Consider the following 24,556-nt stretch of genomic DNA (forward strand, 5'->3'; position numbering starts at 1 on the left):
CACTCTTCAGTTTCATCACGTTGATGAAAACCTACATCAGTATCTGCTTAGACTTGCAGAAAGAAATCTAAAGGTTTTTGCTTTTATGAAGAAAGATGAAAAGCAATCACCGTGCTCAGCACTTGTTCTGCAGTAAGCAGGGAGAGGTAGCGCACACCCACCAGTGCGCCCCACCACGCTCCTTCCCCGGGAACTACACTCGGCATCGTAATAACATCAAGCCCCGTCTCTTTGGAACTGTGTCTGAGTATCTGTATTCTATCTCCATTTATTCTGTGCACTTTTTAGCAAGAGCTGCTCTGGGTGTTTTGCTTAGTATCAGACTGGATATAATTGTTTCCATTATGTGAACAAGATTAAAACATTGGCATGCATTGAACTACGTGTGTTCACCGTTCATACTACTTACCTGCAGAAACCAAAGTATCTTGAAAGCTGCTGAAGTTGCTGTCAATTCCGCTTGTAGCCAAGTGGTCTCCTTTAGTCTGCATCCAGAAAGGGATAAAATAGTCTGCTGCTTGAGTGGGTCAGCGTGTGTACACAGCATGGTGTTCCATTATGCTCAGCTTAAGGAGAAACCAGTCTTTTTAATAAGTGCAACTGCACTGTGCAGAATTCCCATTTTTACAGTCTGTTTATCACATCATCCCTGCTTTTACTGTATGTTAGCCTTATTTTGTGTTTTATGCATTATTCGGCAGGTTATTTTTTTGGTCTGGGAATGCTGAAAATGGTTTCCATATAAATTAATTGGTAGTTGCTTCTTCACCTGACACCACTTCAGCCTGTAAAAGGTTTCACAGGAACACTCTATGTTTGGATCATTGGGGGAACCTGTAATTTCCTCTTCCCCAAAGCCGTGAAAGTAAACTTAACTGTTAATCAACGCATTCCTCAAGTAATAGACTATTTATGGTCACATGTATTTGATTGGACTGCAGAACATATCTTTAAAGTGTTTAGGGAAGGGTTATGGGAAGAAGCATTTAAAGTGAATCTCTGCCGAAAGCATCTCTTTGTTTGGAACCTGTCCAGGTATCTGGCAGTTTCCTGATATATATATATAACAGGAGGAAGAGAAAGAGGAGTAGGGAAAGGAAAAGGGGTAGACACAGCAATTCCTGTGTAACTGTAGGCATGCCACAACCTTACAGAATCAAATCCACAGTACTGGGCATGAGTGCTCAGTAAATACTTGTTGGATGAACACTGACAAACTCAGCTTCGACTTTATCCAAATATAAAATGAGAAACTAACTGACCATTAAAGTACCTACCAACCCCAAAATGCAAATGTTTTTCCCATAAGACAATACAAAAGAATACAAAATGTACACATTAGTTCAATTTATTTAGTCTGATCTAAAACATTGTATTTGCTCATTAAAAAGGAAAACAAAGTATAAAACTATAAAAAATCCTGAAAATTATATAATTTTTTTCAAAGCATATTAAATATGAACCTTTAAATTGAGATGTGCCACAAGGAATCACAAGAAAATGTAAAAGGTGAAAAATGAACATTGACATTGAAGCCAATTACTCATTGTCACACTCATACAATTCAGTGGCAGTTAGTTCATTGACAATGTTGTGCAATCAATACTATCTTGTTCCAGTAAATTTTCATCACCAAGAGGAAACCAGTACCCAATAAGCAATCACTTCCCCAGCCTTTAACAACCATTAACCTGACTTGTCCCCATGAATTGGCCTATTCTAGATATTTCACTCAAAGGGAATCATTCAATGTGTAGCCTTTTGTGTCTAGCTTCTTTTACATAGTAGGTTTTTCACAAAAAAAAACCCATATCCTTTTGCATTTAAGAAGAAAACAATTATTAATGTAAATCATAAAAAGTACAATGACATCTGAGGTAAATAAGTAAATGAGTCAGTTCAATTACCTTTCAGAACACAATTCAAGTTTTCAGGACTGATTGGTGCTTACACACTGATCAAAGGAACATTTAACATTTTAAATGAAGCACAAAAATCTTTAGAATTCATGTTCACCAAATTATTGATCACTCAAAGCAATTTATTTTCGTATGTCCGAGTTTTCATCACAAAGCTATTGGAATGTTGTAGGCAATCAATACTATTATCCAGTTTATTTCAAATCTAATACAGATAACAATTTTTAAGTTATCAACTGATAAAAAGCCATCTGGTTGACCTAATTAAATTTTCACTGGGTATATCTACTCTTGACCAAATGAAGTACCTATTATGATTTCCATTACTATGGTTCAACTTATTTTAATCAAATTATATGGTTAAACCTGAATACCTCAGTTTTTCAATACCACAAATTTTTGAGCTGAGAGACTTTAAAAGAAGTTGAAGAAGTTACTTAATAAAATATAAACCTGATCAAAATTATTAATCATACCCTGATTAGCAAAACAAATTTTTAAAAATTATGTACTTAATCTGTTTTTTGATCACCTGGTCAGAAAATTGGAAGTTATGAGATAAATAAGCAATGATGACAATTAATAGGAAAAGGAGGATTTCAATGAAAAAAGCATCAAGGAAGCCCTAGCCAGTTAGCTCAGAGTGTCATCCAGAAACACAAAGGTTGCAGGTTCGATCCCTGGTGAGGGCACTTACAGGAAGCTACCAATGAGTGCACAACTAAGTGGAACAAATGAATGATTCTCTATTTCCTTCTCTCTGTCTAAAATCAATCAATAAATAATAAAAAGAAAAAAAGCACCTAGGAAAGCAAAGGGCAAGATCTCTTTTTTAAATTTTAATATTTTGAGCAATAAATTATCTCTACATATAGTTCTTATATTAGACCTCTGAATTGTTACTTTTTGGCTGGAGGGAGTACAGAACTCTGTCAGCTCCTCTGCCAAAATAATCAACCAATACACATCAACCTATTTACTGGTTTAAGGATATTGTCTGAGAAATAAAAATCCTAACAATTTACATTAGAAAAAGGTAAAAATTTAAACTGAATTTGCTTCTACTGGGAAGGAAAATCTGACTGGATGACTTGGTCAACCTTAAAGAGTTGAATAGAAATGCAGTTTTACCGCTTTCCAACACATACTATTACCACCACTAGAACTAGCTATGCTTTGAAGAATCGTCTCCTATCATAACATCTGCATGCTAATGGGCTAATAAACGACTTGGGAGGGTGCTTGAGATTTTTATTGATGTTAGTGAAAAAGAAACGTATTTCTCTTGTTTTTCAGTTTCCTTTAGAAATGCTTTTCTTCATAGTAAAGAACACTCAGTCCAGCAAGTCAAAAAGATAAAAACAGATTCATATCAATGAGTTTTTACTGTATTTTTATACAGCATTTCATGAATCATCCTCGTAACCCATTTCTTTGTAGGTCATTAACTTAATGGAAAGTCACTCCCCACTTAATACATTGGAACGTCAAACATTTTGAATATAAAATGTCAGTTTTGAAATGTTCTAAAGATCAAAAAGCACCTCAAGATGTATCTCCATTAGTATACCACAAGATCTATTAAACTCTACTTGGCCAATTTATGGAGATTACACATGCAAACAAATATACATATATACAATAAATTTATACAATTTTACCACTCACAGATGCAGTAAAATACTTGTAAACATTCAGCTGAAGACCCTAGTTTTTACAAAGGATTTTCAGAGCAACATACCATGCTTAGTTAATTTCTGCTTTTCTTTTTGGTATTACCCAAAATTCTTTCCAAAATACTTGTTAAAATTAAGTATTCTAGGCAACAATATTTTCCAAAGTAATTTTCTTATATCTAAATGTCTCTTCTCTTTCTCTATTTGTAAAGTAGAAAAGTAAGCCATGTCAGGACACATTTCTCTCCAATATCTCCACATATTTACCACTACCTAAACTTGGAGAACTGTAGTTTTTTCACCCAAAAAATGGAAACCTGAAAGAACATCTTTGGAATTTACTTTGATCTTTTAAATCAAAGAAAATTCCAGAAAGGGTGACTTTAAAAAGAAACCATCTTTACTCTTCCCTTATTCCGAGTTCACTTACTCCTTTAGAGTTGGCCTCTATTTAATCTCAAATGTTTTTGTTTGAAATCAGATTTAGATCAAATCCTAACAAAACCCATACTGAATTCTTTTAAATACAGTGGACAAGTCACTGATGTACTGATTTTCTTTAAAGTCATAACTAGTATTTTCTTCCAGTTCTTAGGAGCATGTTAAGTAAGATAACTCAGAACAGTATTTAGCTAACGAGCCTAACACATATCAAGGAAATTTTTTCCATTGAAGGCTTTGTCCAATCTTTTGAAAAAAATGAGGGCCAACTGCTTGCTTTCTGCTGCAATTCTAAACATCCCCTTCTGCAGGTCCCAATATGGTGTGAAATGCATAAAAACAAACACATTTTTTAATGTGTGCATAACTATTCCTTAGAAACTTTAAAAAATTTATAAACTCCATGTCTTCTTGAGATGCAAAACTTAAGTGGGTTTGCTTCGATATGCCTAACATTACATTCAAAATCACCAGAGGTAAAATTCTCTTACCAATATAATAAAACTACCCTGCCTTCGGCCCTGGCCGGTTGGCTCAGTGGTAGAGCATCGGCCTGGCGTGCAGGAGTCCCGGGTTCGATTCCCGGCCAGGGCACACAGGAGAAGCGCCCATCTGCTTCTCCACCCCTCCCCCTCTCCTTCCTCTCTGTCTCTCTCTTCCCCTCCCGCAGCCAAGGCTCCACTGGAGCAAAGTTGGCCCGAGCGCTGAGGATGGCTCTGTGGCCTCTACCTCAGGCACTAGAATGGCTCTGGTTGCAAAAGAGCATTGCCCCCTGGTGAGTGTGCCGGGTGGATCCCAGTCGGGCGCATGCGGGAGTCTGTCTGACTGCCTCCCCATTTCCAACTTCAGGAGAAAAAAAAAAACAAAAAAACAAAAAAAACTACCCTGTCTTCAAGGGATATGGAATTTTATTAAAAACCCCATTATCTTCAATGTCACTAAGATTCCAATATCTAATGTTAAGAAATAATGAATAACAGCAACAGTAACAATGGGGTACTCAACACAGGGTCAAAGACTAAAGACTAAAAGAGATTTTATGCAACTGATAAACCAACAACTCAACCTTTAAAATCTCTCATTGATAGGGTGGATAGGATTCCTACAAATACTTTTGTAGGATTGAATACAGTATTTGTCTACTTCTATTCTTACTTATCCTAGAAATCTAATACACTCATATCACTCTGCAACCACAAACAAGAGAAAGAATAATAATTAGGCTAAATGTAAGTGCTAATAAATTGCAAGTGGCACTACAATTTAACTTGAACAGAAGAAACATTAGTAGTAACAGTAAATTTAAAATACTAATTTTTAAAAAAATGTCCACTAACCATGGTACCCAATGTATCATATTTTGTTACATGGTTATAAAATTACACAATATATACCATTTAATGGAACCACTGATTAACTCTTAATTTGGGGTTACACATGTTCATATATATACATATTTACCTACTCCAGTAACACATCATTCAAAACAGCCAGCATGTCCCAGTCTTCCCCCTAACTTCTCATACTTCACTGTGAATCATCATCACGTGAAGGCCTTTGTTACAACAGCTTGCTGGCTCTCGCCCCAGAGTCTCTGAGGGAGGGAAGGAGGAAGAGAGGGAGGGAGGAAGAGAGGGAGGGAGGGAGGTAAGGACAAAAATAACAGGCAGTTCTGGGTAAGGAGAAAGCAGATACAAGTATGTACATTGAGATTATTTCCCTCTATCCTGATACTTGCCATTTATCTTGATGGTTAGCAAAGACTAAGGAACCAACAAAAGCTTCTCAAATGACAGTTTACTTGGATGACATACACATCTTTTCAGGCTTACAAGGCTACATTAATTGTTCCCATTACAAGTTTTAGAAAAATAATATTGCCAAAAACTCTTCAGCCTTTCAGTACCCCTCAGTGGGGCTACTTTCAGGAAGACAGAGTGGGCAGAGAAAGCTACTAATGAATTTTCCGTATTAAAAAAAGAAGTTTAATGCCCACCAGGAAAACATAGGTGAGCAATAACCAACAGGTAACTCCTAGAACATGCAGAAATCCAGTCCATAGAAACAATATGACTATGTTTGGAATTTGTCAAACAAGTACTAACGTTTTATTAAAATGAAAGTTTTTCTTTTTTAAGTTACTGAGCCATATAATGGGAAAATATTAATTTTATTAGAATTTAAACAAATGTTGCACAAAGAACACATTTTAACAAAACAGTATGGTGGCATAACAAACAAAAAAGAAAACAGCCAGAGATGTGTAAAAGAAATACAAGGTGGGAAACTGCTAAGTATCTCATGATGAGCATGGGAACAAGCCTAAACTTACAACCCAAGGATCTTAAAAAGCACAACCATAAAACAAAAAGTTCCTCTGTGCTATCCTAACCAGACACATTCTTCAGCAAAACTTTAAAAGGCAGCGTTACATTTTACAGTATTTGATATCTTATTTCTGACTTTTTCACAGAAATAGAGACCAGTTATGTCATCCAATCTCAGTTGAAAAATGAAGTATAAGCACTGAGAAATAAGTATTCTACTAAAAAAAATGACACGTAGGGTGAAACAACTGATTAGTCTTTAGTGCTATATTTCTCAACTGTAATAAGGACTTGATTCAAGCAAAACAAGTCTTAAGCAGTTCAGAATTCTTTTCTAATGCCCAAGGAATGCCTCTGCCCAGCCTGATCGCCATATATGGGAATCAAGAACCTAGTAACAATAGAGCACTCTCAGGGATAAGTGTAGGAAGAAAAGACACAGTAGAGTTTTAATATTTTATAACAGGGTAACTTACTACCATTTCAGACTACCAAATGCCAGAAGTTACTTAAGACAAATTATTTAAATACATGTCCCTATTTTTGCAATTTACTTCTGTCTGTATTCATTTTTTTAAACTGACCACATCAGGTTAATAAAAGTACTAATCAATTTGAAACTATAATAAAATGGTTCAAGAATAGGTCTTTATTTTTTTGTTATGCCTTGATCTTTAACAACTCTTACTCTGTTGGCAGAGAGTCTAGAGGAAATTAACCTGGAACTGTTTAAGGAGATTGTCAACCACAACAGGTTTCTGCATTTCAAGATTGTCATCGTACAACGATACCAAATTTTGCATTTGAAATGTCCTAAAAGAACAGAGTTGTGACTTTTAAAAACATCAAAAAGCAAAAATTTTAAATACTTATAGTAAAAAGTTAAGCCCTTTACATTCTGATTATTTGAAATTTATTTACACAATATGCCCAATTCAGACTTAAAATGAGGTATATTTTCTTCTCCACTAAATCAAACACCTAGCAAAGAATACCATGAATAGCTTCAAGTGAAAATAAATTCACAGGCTTTTTGTTTGTTTTGCTTTAACCTGTCATATAACAGACTGCCATGAGTCTTTGGATGTGGCGTCTAACAAAAAAGAAAGTTGCATATGGACCACTCTCTGAATGCGAGTTGTAAATGCATAAGGTGAAAATATCCTTGTGAATTATTTTAAAAATATGATAAATGGCATTATCAAACATTCATGGTTTTAAATAGTATGTAAGTATATATTAGAGATCTACATATCAACAACTGTATAAAGGGAGCACTAGAAAATAAAATCTTAATCACGATCTTATGTCAGTGCTTTGAGCAACTGAATATTTTTAATCTGAAACACTTATGCTGCAAAAACGTGAATTAAAGATTTGCCTTTTGAATGTATGGGTTGCAACCCACAGAAAACATGAGGAAATATGTTTGGTCAGGAGCTTGTTAGTTTAAAAAGCAAAATTAAGAACCAAAATACGCACACCATTAAAAATACTAATTCTGAAAATTATGTAGCAAAAACTTAAATCACCCTGTCCAGCAAGTTCCAAAAATTTCACACATTTCAAACATTAAGGCAACTTTTTTCCAACTAAACAGTACTTTATAAAAATATATGTCACTTCAAAACATTATATACACAGTGACAATAAATTTAGCTAGCTGTAATCTTTAATACATTAATAAAGTGTCACATATTACAAAGAAATTAGACTAGGTGCTTGCACGTATGTGCAAGTGGAGTAACAGTTTTTAAAGTACAGGTTTTAAAACTGAGCGAAGGGAACGGCCTTCCTTCGTGAGCTCTCGCGTCACACACATACATGGCAACGGGATGGCTTCCTCCCGCTTCTCCACGACATTGTAACTGCACCTCTTCAAGTGGTCAGCCATGCTCAGGATGTCGGCGAATCTCCACTCGGTAACCGAGCAGAATGCGGTGCTGAATCGCCACACCTGGAAGAAAAGCCTAGGTCAGATTGAAACAAGCAATTTACAAGTACCAAAACAAACTCTTTGCTCTAACCGCATACATTTCTGTTAGAGAAATATGCAATAAAAGTTTCAAGTTGCTACAAAACAGAAAAGTAGTAAGTCCATTTGAATACAAATATGTTTATCAAATATTTAAAAGGTAAATCACTTTTACGATTTTGTAATTTCAATAATAACCAAAAAGAAAATAAAAGACAAAAAACAATTTTAAAAAATCACATCCAACCTGGCTTATTAAACAATTTTTAGAAAATTCTAACCTCATGAATTCAGAACTACTTCCTAAAGTAATACATTGTACACTACTCTTTCATTCCATCCAATTGGCTATATAGAGCTAACCGGAGTATGGAGAGATAGACAATACAATACTATTTATTTTTTATTTTTGTATTTTTCCGAAATGAGAAGGGGGCAGCAGACAGAAAGACTCCCGCATATGCCCCACCGAGATCCGAGATCCACCTGGAATGCCCACCAGGGGGCATTGCTCCGCTGCCGTCGGAGCCATTCTAGAGCCTGAGGTGGAAGTCATGGAGCCGTCCTCAGCATCCAGGCCAACTTTGCTCCAATGGAACCTTGGCTGGGGGAGGGGAAAAAAGAGATAGAGAGAAAGGAGAGATAGAAGGGTGGAGAAGCAGATGGGTGCCTCTCCTGTGTGCCCTGGCCAGGAATCGAACCCGGGACTTCCACATGCTGGGCCGACGCTCTACCGCTGAGCCAACTGGCCAGAGCCCAATATTATTTTTTTATACAGGTTTTTCTCCCATTCCTATTATACTATAAAAAGCACACTGAAGAATACCATATTTCCCCATGTATAAGATGCACTCTTTTTTGCAAATTTTTGGGTCTAACAACTGGGTGCATTTTGTACAGTGGTTGTAGATTTTTTTATTTTATTTTTTTTGTATTTTTCTGAAGCTGGAAACGGGGAGAGTCAGACAGACTCCTGCATGCGCCCGACCGGGATCCACCCGGCACGCCCACCAGGGGGCGATGCTCTGCCCCTCGGGGGCGTCACTCCGTTGCGACCAGAGCCACTCTAGCGCCTGGGGCAGAGGCCAAGGAGCCATCCCCAGCGCCCTGGCCATCTTTGCTCCAATGGAGCCTAGGCTGCGGGAGGGGAAGAGAGAGACAGAGAGGAAGGAGAGGGGGGGGGGTGGAGAAGCAGATGGGCGCTTCTCCTGTGTGCCCTGGCCGGGAATCGAACCCGGGACTTCTGCACACCAGGCCGACGCTCTACCACTGAGCCAACCGGCCAGGGCCAGTTATAGATTTTTTTTACTTGCATTTCCTCCTTTTCACGCTTCATTTTGTGCTCATTATTGAAGACAGTGATTGGCCATCAGACACAGATGAGGACAAGTAGTGGATGGGAGTTTTGACAGTGATGAGGAATAAAACTTGAGTTCAGTAACTTCATGTAACACATTTTTTTCTAAATTTCGGGCCCCAAAATTAAGGTGCGTCTTATACCTGGGCGCATCTTCTACGTGGGGAAACACGGCCCTATAAAACAGAGTGTCACGGTACCTCCTCTTTCCACTTTTTACATTCTGAAAGTACTTAGTAATATTAAATACAGATACTTCAATTTGCTCAAAATGTTTCTGAAAATTTACTTTGTAAAATGAATCTTATTTTACTTCATATCATTGCAAAATGCATTTCTTGGCAAAATATTTACCTGCTATCCCTGTTCAGTTGTCTGCTGGTAAAAATATGGGCTGCTTCCTCTTCTGCCCACTCAGCAGCTCCAAGCCCTGCAGCACTGCCATCCTATTAGTCTAGCATAACTGTTGTGGCCCCCTCTTATCTTTACAACTCAAAATACAGAGCTACCTGAACATAGGTAATGAGCATGAATGGAGCAGGACAGACCTAGGTAACTAGCATGAATGGGACAAGACAGGCCTGAGCATTCTAGCTCATCAGTAGGCAACGTCTGGTTAGAGAACACAGCATGGTAACAGCAGACAATCTAGAAAGCAACAATGGATTTGAGGGAAGCCCTCAGTACTCATTAGCACTTCTCAGGAAGGAATGGTAATGACTTCTGGGTGACCAGATGCCTTCAAAATTCTGTATAAACAGAATTCCTTTCCACTTGGCAATAGAAGTCACCACAGTTCAGTGCATGGGGTACGTGCTTGCTCTACACCTTAAGGTTATACCAATCACCTTAGATAGAATAATTTCCCAGGAGTCAGAAAAGGTCCAGAGAATAGCTCCCAGTAGGCATTACAGATTACAGTGCCTCATACCCATGAAACTATGGAAAGACTTAGGAGTTTTTGGTAAGCATCAGCAGAATGACTTAGCTGAAAGATTCAATGGTGGTAACAACCCCCCTACTTCCACACAGATTACAAATATGGTGAAACAAACTCGGGAAATATCAATAGCTCCCACCTCCTGAGGACAAATTTTCTTAGTGATCGGCCAGTTTTTATTCAAGTACCGCTGAGCACTTACCTGGTGCCTTCTAGATGGCAGGCGCAATGCTAAGCAGTAGATACCTGGGTTCCCAGAGTCTCACTTCTCAAGGAACTTAAGAGTCTAATGAAAGAAACTGACAATTTATCAGTGAATTTCTAAACAGTGCTTTAGTAGGGATATATAAAGTAGGGGTATTTCATGGGGTACCCCAAGAACACGGAGCAGCAAGCTCCCAGAGTGGGGTTCTAACAGGCTTCACTGAACAAGTGAAGACCAGAAGAGCAAGCAGGACCAGCAAGGATACGAAGACCACAAACTTCAGAGACAGGTTCCCTGGGTCGGGATGCACAGATTAGCTGGACAAGGTACCGAACCTCTCTAAGTCTCAATGTCTCCTTCCATAAAACAGGGACAATAAATTAAATGAACTGACAAAAGGAAAATGCTTATCAGTCCACCACTGCTCAAATGTAAGTACTGGAGACAGCATACTCAAAGGCCCCAGAAAAGGAAGAAGACATCAGGCAACGTAAGTAAATCAATGTGAATGGAATATAGAAATATAAAGTAACAACAGGTAAGTAAGGACAAGATGACAAAAAAAAATCTTAAAATGTTTCACTAAGAAGTCTGTCTCTATCCCAGGGCAATGGACAAACATTTAAAACATTTTTAAGCACTGCAGCATAAGAACTGTACTCAGGAAAACATCTGTCCCTCTGGTTCTCCTGCAGAGACTACGCTGAAGAGGAACACACCTGGAAACAGAGCCCCAGCGAGGAGGGGACGAGGCAGCCGTCCGGGAGAGACCTTCAGGCGGGACCGAACTAGGGAATGGCAGTGGAAATGCTGCAGAAAGCCTGAGAGGTCCGAGGAAGGATGAAATAGCTCTTTGTGATTACCAGGACATGGAAATAAAGGGGCAATCGGAGTCAAGCCTAACTCCCACACTGGTAGTTTAGGCAACTCGATAGAAGAGAACGCCACTTTTGGAAATTAAGAAAAATAAAGAAGTAGAGTAGGCTGGAAACAGTCAAGTGGAGAGAGTAAGTAAATGTCTGTATATAACGGTTTGGGTGGAGGTCAAGAAAGACAATGGCCAGGATACAGACCTGTGAGTAACCTGTATGAATGACGGCAATTTAAATGCCAAGGGTAGATCAGATTCTCTGCAGGAACAGAACCCTAGAAAATATTTCACTTTGTAAGTCAATTCCAGGGGCAAGGACAAAAGGAAACCCAAAGGCCACACTCAGAAAGTTCCATCCCAAATGGAAGAAAGACCCTAAATCATCTGAGAAATGAAAATAAACACATAGACACGCAGCAAGTATGAAAAGTATAAAACTTTCTGCCACCAGACTTCCTGTTTGGGGGAAAAAACCATAACCTAATTAGTGTGTTCATTTACTGGCCTTAGCCTTAGGAGAATACAGAAGTAAAGGTAGAATTCTGAGAACGGAAGCAATGAGTGTGAGTAAAATAAACCTAAAATTGGTAAAAAGCAAAATAGCCAAAAATTTGAACCCCAATGCAAAATTTATTAAAATTTTCTCCCCTTTACTAAATGCAAAGTTTCATATGATGAAAGTTCTATTAAAAAAACAGACCTACAATCAAAGATATTTGTAATACCTTCTGGATTCTAATGAATAAAGTGCCTCAAACAGAAGCTGGGCAAAAGTAGGGCATCACGGGAGAAAATGGGGGCGCCAGGATTTGTTCCCAGGTCTGCCTGAAGCCCAGCGCCAGCTTCCTCTACGCACCACTTGCTTTCACTGTACTAAACCCAGAGTCCACCGACCAGGGGCTGGCGCAGTGGGGAACCCGGAGTCCCCACCAACATCGAACCCCGCCACCCCTACTCTCACCTCAGTTTACCTAGTATATGTCCACGTCCACTCATTTATGTCCACCTGCCCCCAAATTCTCCACTGGTCACTTACCAGTCACAGTAGTTATAACTTTTTCTCATCTCTCCCTGTTTAAGTTCTACCTGAAACAAGCAAGTCCTAAGAAAGAAACTGCTAAGACTGAAAAGAAAATGCCAACTGTAAGTGGTAAGAAACCTTCTTGCTTCCCCCATTTCCTACGGTGAGAACGTTTTCGCTGGAGCCCAAATGAGAGGGTGCTCACTATGGCCACAAATAAATGGGGCTCATACAGAACTAAATGGGTAGAGAACTGCTCAGCGAAAGAAACAGAAGTGACCTCTGACACATTAGATTAGAATCTAGTTCTAGGATGTCTGCAGTGAATATGTGATTGTGACAGTTCTAACTATCCTAGTTTTTCATTAATTACTATTATTAAAAAAAAATAGTATGCTTTCATATTGAGTTAAGTTTTAAGGATGGTCAATATTAAAAAAAATTTTATTATCTGAGCAACATTAAGTGCTTATTATAAGTAAAATAAGGAGAGAATATAGTTAAAATTAAACTAACCTTTTCTTTTATCTGCCACGATGAATTTCCTTCTGGATACTTCCTCTTCCCCCACTGCAGGATGACCATTCCACGAGACTGAAGCAGGCTGCCACACACGTCCCTCATTAGCTTGGAAACACAGGAGAGCTGGCACAGACTAAAGCCATCGAGAAAGCCTGCGATATGTTGCAGAACCTCAAAAGGGAGACTGCTTAGATGGTCACTATGTAATCCCAACACACAGTTTCTAGCAGGCTCTACTAATACTGTAGATACACATGGCTGAACTCCAAAGGACCTCAAATGGCGGTCATGTATAATCTTTGCTCCTTGAGTTGACGGACAGAATCTACGCTGAGAATAGGTACAACCATAATATGCTAAAGGACATCTCTGTTCCATCCAGCCATTGAGTCCAGCATGAATGTCACCATGCACATTCTTAAAATGTGAAGAAAATTCTCTTCTCCTAAATAACTGTCCACAAACAAATGTAAACATTGAACGCTGCTTGGGTTGGTACCTAGCGACACATTCCAATACTAAATCCAGCCCAAGTGTCTGAAAAGGACTCGGGTTTGAAAGCTGTGGGTTGGCATGATCACAAGCTGAAGCTGAAGCTATTTCCCCAACCATTGTATTTGTAGCTAATATCGCAGAGGGAAGTGAAAACGTCTGAGTTCCAAAGTCAATATGATACACATCAACCATGCGACTATCTGATATACCCCTCCCACCTGGAGAATCTCCTAGACAAAACAGTAACGCTGCTGTGATTAGATCTATTCCTTGGAGGCCCATTGGGTCTTCTGCAACTTCCAAATCTGATGTATCTACTGCTTTATCCTCCTTTGGTTTAGACCAACATGAATTAGAAAGAAATTTGAACGAAGGAGGCTGACTGAAAGATAAGACATCCACATTCCTCAATTCCCCTAAGTCTACCTTTTTCCAACACAGCTCTCCTTCATCCTCGTCATCTGACAGGAGGACCTGCTGAGCTGTGCCATTAGGCAAAGCGGGAGGTGGGACCGCTTCCCGAAGTTGTGCTGCTGCTGAAAGTGAACTGGAAGGTTTTGAAGTGCTACCTGATGCTACACAGTCTCCATTTGTTAAGTTACCTTCTTTTGAATCATCATGTAAATCCTGATTCTGGTCTATGACCTGTGCACATATATTTTCCAAAGGAAAGCCATTACAAATAGCAGAAGTACCATGAGAACTGGTATTCAAGTCACATAATAAATCACTCGAACCATTTTGTTCAGACTGAGCATTCTGGCTTGTGTCATTATGGTCAATTCCACCTACTGCTCCTCTCTCATCCTCGTAAGGATGGTCTTGGTCTTTCAAGTTCCTATTCTGTAAGCTTTCTCCGGCATTTTGTTCTTCATTTGTTTCACCTGGGGAAGCACAAAGACTCGTACTTAACATGCCAATGTCCCTTGTGGCGGTGTTCAGGATATCTAAAGCAGCAGCCAAACTTCTGGTTGTTTCCACAGTAGCTTGATAAAGTGCACCATAAGATTCTTCATCCACAGACACCAGACCATTAGCATGTGGTATCTCTGGGACATTTGATTTAACTGTTATTTGTTCTCTAGGTTCTGATCCTTTATCAGTCGCTTTTGACATCATGGTGGCTACTTTGAGAGATTCTAAGAGCATCCTTTGGTCTTGAAGGGCCAAGGCCATATCTAATTGTGCCACTTCATCAACATCTCTGCTTAGATTTTCATACGACTTCCGATCTGCATAACTAACGGGCCATCGGTTCCACTCCATAGTACAGCAAACCACACTTGCAGGACATGTCTCTAGATGTTCAGCAACTTTATTTCGAGCCATTGTAAATGGACATCCAAAGTCACTATTTAAACAAGGCACTCGTTCAAATGGACATAAAAGTCGATGCTCATCAGCTTTACAAGAATGGAAGACTGCGCCACAAACCAATGGACAGCCAATCAAGTCACAGGAAATCCCAGGCTCTGGTCTGGTCATGCACCGTCTGCTGACACAATTCACACAGTGCGAATGCTGCAGCTCCTCCTCCATAATGGGCAGCCCAGCTCTGGTGGTTAAGATGGAAAAAAGAGAAAGCCAAAAAAAGCTCAATTAACAAAACTGGTAATATAAATGAAATCATAAAAGTATACTAGCTAATTTTAGAATGAAATATATAAAATAAACATTTAACAAGTTTATTTTACCTATGATAAATCCATCTTGAAACTTAAGCACTTCAAGTAACAATTCAGCACTTCAACTAAAATGTCATAAAAGTTCATTTTCATATACCAGATAATATGCTAAAAAATCAAATGTTTCAAAATATAATACTTAAATTTTAGTATACTGTGTAGTAAATAAATTAATGCTACCAGAAGTGAATGCATATTTAACTTTTAGATTTCAGAGAATGCTTTAACTGTTACCTTTGTAATTTCAACTAAACTGAGTCTGATATACCCTGAGACCTCATCATATTTCTAAAGGAGAATAATCTGAATTTCACAAAAACACTTAACTAAACCTTTATTTGAAGTTTTCTTTTTACTCCTCAAAATATACTAATTAATATAAGATTTCACCTATTGATCTCTCCTTCTATGTAAGTTCTACATCAAATTACTACATAAGCCTTAATTAAAATATACCGAGAATTTACCCAGAAAATATAGATTCTAGGTCCATTTCTGTGGCTGTAGGCAAATCACTTACCTCTCAGGGCCACAGTTTCTATTCATTCATTAAAATAAACATGTATTTTCTGTTTAACAATCAGATACCAGACACTGTGTTTGGTGGGTCAATATAAGGATTAGTAAGACAAGGTGCCTCCTCCCAAGGAGCTACAGCAGGAGGTCAGAGACAGTCACAATCACGTTACATTCTTATGTGACCAGTATGACAGAAGGAAAATGGTAATAGGAGAAGATAATAATCAGTAGTGGTAGGGACTACAAAAGAATCCACAGGAGTCTTGAAAGAAGAGAAGTCTTAAGGGAGGGGAAGATTGGAAAGGGAGGGAGGCATTCAATGCTGAAATAAAAGCATAAGCAAATGCAGAAAAGTAAAAATTGGCAAAACAAGTTCAGAAAACTTCAAGTTTCCTCGTGTTGCTGGCTCGCCAGGTAAATGCAAGATAGCTATGAGAGATGAGGTCAAGCAGGAATAGGGCAAAATCATGAGAAGTACAGAGGCCACGCAAGGAATCTGGACTTGAATTTGAAGTCACTGAGAATTTTAAACAAAGAAATGGTATCTATAAAATAACATGACGGGATTACAGATACCTAATGGTCTTTCCAGCTTTTATCAAATTTTATATAAAAATAAGAGAAAACATCAGCACAACATATTGATTGAATTTCTGGGCCTTTTTCCCCCTGTAATACTCAACTTCTTTATTGGCTTGCTCCTCTTAGCAGTGAAAACTTAAAAGGCTTTTTATCTTTAAAAACCTAAATAATAAAGTGACATCTCCATTTGCTACCATTCTTCTTTCCCTATTCACTTAAACTTTCAGAAGAAAAACAAATAGTTAACCAAAACACCCTTCTAATCCCCCCCATACTCCGCAGCCCTCCAATCCGGCTTTTATTTCTACCACCGCTCATTAAAACTGCACCACTCAGCCTGACTGCTGGTGGCGCAGTGGACAGGGCGTCCACCTGGGAGGTTATTAGCTTGAGAGCAAGTTTGCCAGGTTAAATGTGGGGTCACCATCTTAAATGTGGGATCATCAACATGATCTTAGGGTTGCTGGCTTGAGCAAGGGGTCACTGGCTGGGCTGGAGCTTCTGGAACCCCTCTTCCTCATCAAGGCGTGTATGAAAAGCAATCAGTTGAACAACTAAGGTACTGCAACAACAAGTTGATGCTTCTCATATCTCTCCTTCCTGTCTGCCCCCCCCAAAATAAATAAATAAATAAATAAATAAAAATAAAACTGCACTACTCAGATGCTCAGTTCCAAATTGAAAGGGCATGTTTTCCTGACCCCATCTTCCTTGGCCATTTTATCATGATGTCAACTAATTCCTCCTTTTAAACTATTATTTTTTATTAGTTTTCAAGATGTCACATTTCCCTGGTTTTCCTCCTACCTCTAAAACTCTTCTAAAATACTATTCTTTAGGGGTCCATGTCATTTCTTGCTCATTCTCTCCCTGGGTGTTCTCAATTTCTCAAAAGCTTCAATTACCACCAATAGTCTTTAAACTCATCTACTAGCTCTTGCCTGAATCCCTCTTCCAAACTTCCCATTTCTACAACTAAATACTTACTATAGTTCTGTACTGGTTGGTATATGGCACAGGCAGCTCATCTCAACCTTTCCCAAGTTAAATTACACGGTAGTACATAATTTTCTGGATAAGATGCTGATTATTAGCCTATTTTCTCCACTTCAGTGCATAAAAGATGGCTAGCCTTGGTTCCAGATGGCTAATATAGACTAATTACTCCCCAAATTGCTACTTCTTTTTCTCCTGTCCAGGTGTGATGTTCTTCAAACTAAAATAACAAGTGTTTACCAACTATTGATAGAGCTTTTGTTGAGTAAGTAGAAAAGTTATGAGTTGAAAGCACATATTTACCAACAAAACAGTATTTTCTAAACTGTGTTTAAAAATTATGAGTTAAATATACTTTTGAACATTTAACCCTACAAATTTTATAAGTAATGATAGAACCTATAAATTAAAAACAGACAAGCTAAAAGAGACATAATAGATAAATGATGGACCAATCATAAAAATGTTTGTAAATTAAGTAGAAATTAAAAATGAAACCTCATTAAGAATTAAGACAAACTTTACTGAGTGATTAGATTGTGAAAACCCCTGTAGCTTTCTTATTTTGCAACCAGACTGAGTTCACCTCACAAGCTGAAATAAGCTTGACTGTTACTAAGTGAGAAACCTAAAAATACAAGCAGTTCAAAAGAAGTGACCACTGCTCTCAGAATCTGCATGTTATGTACAAATCACATGACCACACCAGACAGAACACATCTCAAAAAACAGCACTTAATTCAAAAGTGCATAAAATAGCAACTGTTACAAACAACTGAGTTAAATGCAAAAGATCAGCAACTTTGAAAGGCACAGTAGAAGGCTCTCAAGCTTCAAAATAGCCTCTTGCACATCTATTCTACTCTGAATTAAGAAAAATGTTAAACAATGAAAATAAAAACACCCACAGCAATGAGTCCAAAAATATTTATTACTCAATGAAGTAGATTTAAAGAGAAAAAAAGGGAACCCTGATTATGTATCTAGTTTGTCCTTCTTTACATATGTCTTGTCAATGTCATAATTCTGTCTAATCTATGCACGTAGACAACAGGTATGTTTACTTATAAAAAGTTTAAGGAAATGACTGGTGATCCAATTTTAAGATGTTATTTGAGAAATGGAGATTTAAATGAGACAGAGATGGTCCTGCCTCCTTTTTAGTCCTTTCTAATTATAACAGCACATTACTTTGCTCTGAATATAGGAGATTTAAATTATTTAATGAATAACTTACATCATAATGCTCACTATAAATGTATGGAACAATATAAATTTGTCAATTCTCAAAATAGTTATACAAAAAAGGAATCAAGTTTAATTTCACTTTACTATTAAATATATTATAAATAAAAAATATATATGCCTCACATTGCTCATAAATCTTGTGACACAGGTTTAAAAACAGCAACCCGGATTTATCAGTTGAAGAGTGACACAGCAGACCCAGTAGAAAACAGCTTCAAGATGAACTCCATTTAAAAATGCCTCAGTATTGTTTTTTCAAACTCTCTAGAAAAAGAATCTTAATATTTCCAAAACAACTGGAAAAGTTTCATTACACTAGAAAATATCTGTAAATGATTGCATGCCTTACAGTAGTTTCAACTTTCCCTAATAGAAAGCCTTGGCCAACTCCTATTCTGCGGCTGACAAGCAACCCATAAAAATAGTTTGAAGAGATGGCATTTTCCCATATGATGAAATTAGGCCGTATCATGTAAGGCTATTTCTAGACTTAAACATATGACCCTCAAAAGATTTTTTCCAAATTAAATTAAAATATATAGCCATAAATCAATAAAACATTGCAAATTAGCACAATTTTTGAAATATGCTAAATCAAGTCATCCAAAGCTTTTTGCCTCAGGCTGTTCTTAATGTCGGTTTCTGCCTCCAAGACAGAAAGACAAACACACGCACACACTCACACAACCCTTTCCCTCCCCAACTGCGGCCTCAATCTTCCTATCTCAGCGTAGATGTTACTCTTCCACATACCGCAAGTCAAACAATGAATCCCACATTATACTACATGCTCATTACACATTTTGTTTTTCCTTGGTAATATCAGTCACAACTCTAAGTAAATCATTATACTGTTTAATATCTGTGCCTCACTAACCTAAAAAAAAGAATTATAATAACTAAATGAATTTCAAGACAAAATGAGATTCTTATACATCTAGTATTAGACTATCAAAATTACCTAACTATGCCACCTATAAAAAGTCAACAGTGATCAAGCATTTATTGAGCACCTAGGCCATAAGTTCCAGTCATTATATGAAGTAAAATAAACTATCCATCAGACAAAGCAAACCAAAGGGAAAAGTAAATTTTAAAAAAATGAATTCTAATCTTCTACCATTTTAAAATCTTACAAAATAATAGTAATAAAAGGTACAGAAGGCAACATTCACCTGTACACTGCCTCACTATTTGAACTCCCTAACAGCCCTGCAGTCTGGTGACTGGGGATTGAGTCTAGGCATCAAGTGCACAAAGGAAAGCGAGGTGGAGGCGTCTGCACAGGTACAGGTGCTCAGGAGGTACAGGGCGAGGAAGAGTTCAAAAAAGAAAGTGCTATCAGCCTATCACTTAATATTACAATTAATATGGTAGTAGATGGAAAAGAATTAAAATTAAATAAAAAAATACTGCTTCAATGCAAGGCTGAAATTAAATTAGAGACGGACACGTTCAATTAGTTAACCATGACAAGTAAGTCTACGACTAAAATTTCAAATTTAGCAATCAGTTTTGATCTCCTCCAAAGCAAGTCTCATCCTTCTTGTAATAGCCAAAGGTACTACTGCTAAATACACTTGCTGACTTATTTGTGATCAGGTGCACTCAGTTTTAAATACTACAATAATCTTATACCCTCAGTTTGTCATCGTATTTCACTGAATTAAAAAATGTGGTTGGGGCCCTGGCTGGTTGGCTCAGTGGTTGGCTCAGCGGTAGAGCATCGCTGGTGTGCGGAAGTCCTGGGTTTGATTCCCAGTGAGGGCACACAGGAGCCTGCCCATGTGCTTCTCTACCCTTCCCCCTCTCCTTTCTCTCTATCTCTCTCTCCCCCTCCGGCAGCCTCAAGCGCTAGAATGACTCTGATTGCAGCGGAGCAATGCCCTGAAGGGGCCAAGCATTGCCCTCCAGTGGGCATGCCGGGTGGATCCTGGTAGGGCACAGGCAAGAGTCTTTCTGACACCCCCCCTTCTCACTTCGAAAAAATACCAAAAAAAAAAAAATGTGGTAACTACACAAGACTAAAAATCTATTATTGTTAACTTCACAATTCAAAGCACAAGCTCTCCTGAGAAGTTCAAAATGGTTAAATGGGTTACACTGTATACATTCTTTTATTAAATTTTGGTTCTGACTTTTTATTTATAGCATGATGACCTAATTATATGGAATTTTTTTCAAGTTTTTAGCCTTCCAATTATGATATAATCAAAACATACATCTTTCATTCCTAAATATGGTCATGAGTAGCTTATTCCAAAGTGATAAAGTTAAATTACTTGCCATGTTCTCCACTAAATAAGAAAATGAGATTATTAAAGACTTACATCAGAAATTAAAATAATAAATATTAGTTATATTTAATTCTGAAACCAGAATCTGTAACAACTAGAACTCTACAAAGGCTGGTTACTATTACATACATGCCTGTCCAGTAAAATACAAACATGTTTTCCTCAAAAAACATATGCACTTTACTTTACACATCCATCTATAACACACAAAGCTTTATGTATAAATATATTTCACATCAGGTCACATACTTATAAAACATATTAAAAACAATCACTTGAGGAACTATCTAATGCTAATATTACCCACTTTAAAAAAAAAAGACATACCCTTTTTGTAAGATTTTCACAAAATAAGTTTTAATTCATGCATGCTTATCTATATTCAACTACCTACCTACCTACCTACCTACAATGTAAAAACGACTAGTCCCAGGCCAATCTCACCTATTTCATCAAACTGAATTTTAAATTAAATAATGTTTTATATAGCTTTTTAAATGAAGACTTTAACGTCAAAGATTTCTATGAATCCAATGTCATTCCAGAGCATGTACTAACTCCTTTTAATAAAACAGGCAGTCACAGGAACTCAGTTAAAAAAATGTATACCAAAACCATACAGAATAGCACAGGACTTATCCCATTAAAAGTCACGTTTTAGTAAACACACATTAACAATGCTTATTTTTGTGACCTTAAAGTACCTTTATAACCATACATATTATCTCAAAATATGTATTATTGCTCTTTAATAGCATATTTTATTAGGATACTCTGTACTTAAGAAAAGTCTCCAGTGCTAGCCATGGAGAAATACCAAATTGAAATTAAATATCTATAATAGTACACTGGAATGCATGAAAGTTAACCTATATCGGAAATTAGAGTTGTCTAATAACACTCAGAAAGCTCCACCCACTTACATTTCCAGAATCACAAACAGCTATGTCACCGCATTAAAGTACCAGATAAAAGCAAACTGGCAACTTAAAAAGTTAGCAAAACACCATGTTATTCCTAAACTTCTGTAGTACGAAACAGTGACTAAGCATAAAGAACAGTGATTCAGCGAAAATCTCAAACTGAAATATCGAACCCCGAGAAAAATCTTAAATGTACATTTTATCCTACTTAATCTTTTCTTTTTACCGTGTCAACAACTGGATTCCTTTGGAAAACCTTGACAAATACGAACAAACGCCAAATCTGTTAATATTATATACTAGGACTCTGAAAGACACAATACAGTATTGAAAGGTGGCAAACAAAAAATAAAATCTTAGGAAACTGGCGGTTTGTATTGAAAGAGCTTTAAATTAACCCCCACTGATATCAGAATGCCCATAAATAACTTCCATCTTGCATCGGAGTCAACAAAGTAATTACGGAATAAAAGGTCAATTTTTTCCCAAGCATCTTTTATCCGAGAACTTACGACACGGCTCAGGTAGAGTGAGAGAGAGAGAGAGAGAGAGAGAGAGAGAACGGGGGAGAGGAGGGAGGATATAGAGCAGAATGGAGTACTAGAACCATGGTAAACAACAAACAAACTGTTCTGCCAGTCTCCATTCTCCCAAATACACACGCTAAAAACATACTCAGAGGAGATCGCTTTGAAGTCAACATACACTCCATGGTCCCCTTCCAAGCAGTGTACTTGCACGGGACAGGACACACAACTTGGAAATGGTCCTGCCCCTCAAATCTACAAAATCAGTTAGTTTCCCTTTAATAGGGACTGAGGCTGAGAAAGGCTAAGAGCGTCTCATTTCCATGAATGGAAAAGTTACCAACTTCACTCATCCCGTGGAGACAGTTGAAGATGCCTCCCAGTCTTACTTTAACCCGTTTGTTCCCCCCAAAGAACCCGTTTCTAAAAGGCACAAGGAAAGAGAAGCCGGGTTTTCGAGGGTTTGGGGGTTTCCTAAGTTTCCTTCGCCCTTTCCCAACACAGAGGCATGCCAAGCAGGGTGACTCGGGGGTCGGTCCGCGGGGTCCGGGTCGCCATTTGCAGAGCTCCTCTGTCGCCGGCCCGGCGGGAGGACCCGCGCGGACCCCACGCCGCGGACGCCCACTCGGCGCGGCGGGACAGCGCCAGGACAGCGCCGGGGACCGCAGGGGCTGCGCGGGGCCGCGTCCACTCCGCCCCAGGCCGGGCCGCCGACCCCAGCGCCACCTCCGACCTGGCCGCGGGCCTCGCACCGCCCGGCCGCCGCCTCCATCCCCCCGGCGGGCCTCCTGACACTCACCGGCCGGCGCGGCCGACCCGCGGCCCAGGCCCTGGCTGCCGTGGCCGCCGTGCCCAGCTGCTCCGCGCTGTCCCGGAGCCCTCCGCGCCGCACACCCCCGTGCGGCCCGCCTCCTTCTCGTCTCTTTGCTCCACCGGGCAGCCGTCTTGTCTTTTCTCTTCTCTTCTTCCTCCTCCTCCTCCTCCTCCTTCTCCTCCTCCTCCAGTAACTCGGCCTCCACCCCAAGACGGCCGCCCTCCTCGGGCGCCCCGCCCCGCCCCACTCCGCTTCGCCCCGCCCCCCCGGCTTGCCTTGGCCTCGGAGTCGCGGCCGCGGCGGTAGCGGCAAGTCTGGCGGAGACGCGCACGCTGAGCCCCGCGGAGACGCGCACGCCGAGCCCGGCGGAGACGCGCACGCCGAACCCCGCGAGACTCGCACGCTGAGTTCCACGGGAACGCGCACGGCTCCCACCGACACCCGAAGCGACGTGGCGGAGAGTCTGGTCCGGAGACCTCTGGGCTGGCTGAGTTCTGTGGGAAGTTCCCCGGCGTGGCTCCTGTGAGCTGTGCTTCCAGATCCTGTTCGACTGTACAATCTTATATGCCTGGAAGGAATCCTAGACCCGTAATTTTAGAAGTAAGGAAACAGGCCCGAGTAGAGGGACTTGTTTACCTCCTTGAAGAGGAGGAGGACCGCTCAGATACCTTAACTCTCGGTGCAGTGCCTTTCCGGGATGGTCGAATTTAGGAGGAAACCCGGCGGCTTTCGCTGCGTCTTCAGCGATCGCTGCCACAGGCCTCCTTGCCTGCTAGCTAACTCAATGTGCCCAAGTCCTGTGACTTAATGCCCTGACCCTTAGGGGTTCTATATCGCTCGCCGGGGACTGAGCTCAGTTTGGGATTCAGGAATCTGGAAGCCTTTCTGGATCCCTGGAGGGACGGCCCACTAAGGTCTACTTCTGCGAGGGACTAAGGATTCTTTACACAGACCGCAGCCGCGAGGTTATCTACATGGGAAAGGCCACGCAATCTAGCCGAGAGGTTGACTTGAAGCTGCTTTTGCAGTATACTTTACAAATGACTGTGGGTTGAGGAAATGTCACGTGGTCATATCAAACAATTGGGTCCATTTACCCCCTACCACCGAGCCTTAGTCTAAGGCCTCACCCCTTGCCCAGTGCCCATCCCATGGACTCCTGCCCAGGCCTAGCACAAGGCAACTGTGATAAAGAGTAGCTGTAACCCTGGCCTTG

The 24,556-nt window shown here is 39.4% G+C and overlaps 1 protein-coding gene across 2 annotated transcripts; it reads right to left on the bottom strand.

Annotated features, from left to right (window-relative positions):
* Positions 1–1,332: 1,332 nt before the first annotated feature.
* Positions 1,333–23,537, bottom strand: FBXO30 (F-box protein 30). Of its 2 annotated transcripts, none has more exons than XM_066247783.1 (3): positions 23,326–23,537; positions 13,249–15,304; positions 1,333–8,320 (listed from the first exon to the last, which is right to left on the bottom strand). In XM_066247783.1, exons 2-3 carry the CDS (start codon positions 15,286–15,288, stop codon positions 8,117–8,119), a joined length of 2,244 nt encoding a protein of 747 aa, XP_066103880.1. In that variant the 5' UTR covers positions 15,289–15,304; positions 23,326–23,537; the 3' UTR covers positions 1,333–8,116. The 2 variants fall into 2 exon arrangements, with proteins under 2 accessions (XP_066103880.1, XP_066103881.1); XM_066247784.1 differs by lacking the exon at positions 23,326–23,537 and adding an exon at positions 22,675–22,769.
* Positions 23,538–24,556: the final 1,019 nt, after the last annotated feature.

The sequence above is a fragment of the Saccopteryx bilineata genome, chromosome 12, assembly GCF_036850765.1.
Source record: "Saccopteryx bilineata isolate mSacBil1 chromosome 12, mSacBil1_pri_phased_curated, whole genome shotgun sequence".
NCBI classification, from domain to species: Eukaryota; Metazoa; Chordata; class Mammalia; order Chiroptera; family Emballonuridae; genus Saccopteryx; species Saccopteryx bilineata.

Excerpts from the sequence above, each read along its gene's own strand:
- FBXO30 (XM_066247783.1), bottom strand. The coding sequence starts at position 15,288 with ATGGAGGAGGAGCTGCAGCATTCGCACTGTGTGAATTGTGTCAGCAGA. Across the intron at positions 8,321-13,248 it reads CGTGGCAGATAAAAGAAAAG|GTGTGGCGATTCAGCACCGC; the intron begins GTTAGTTTAATT and ends CTTTTCTTCCAG.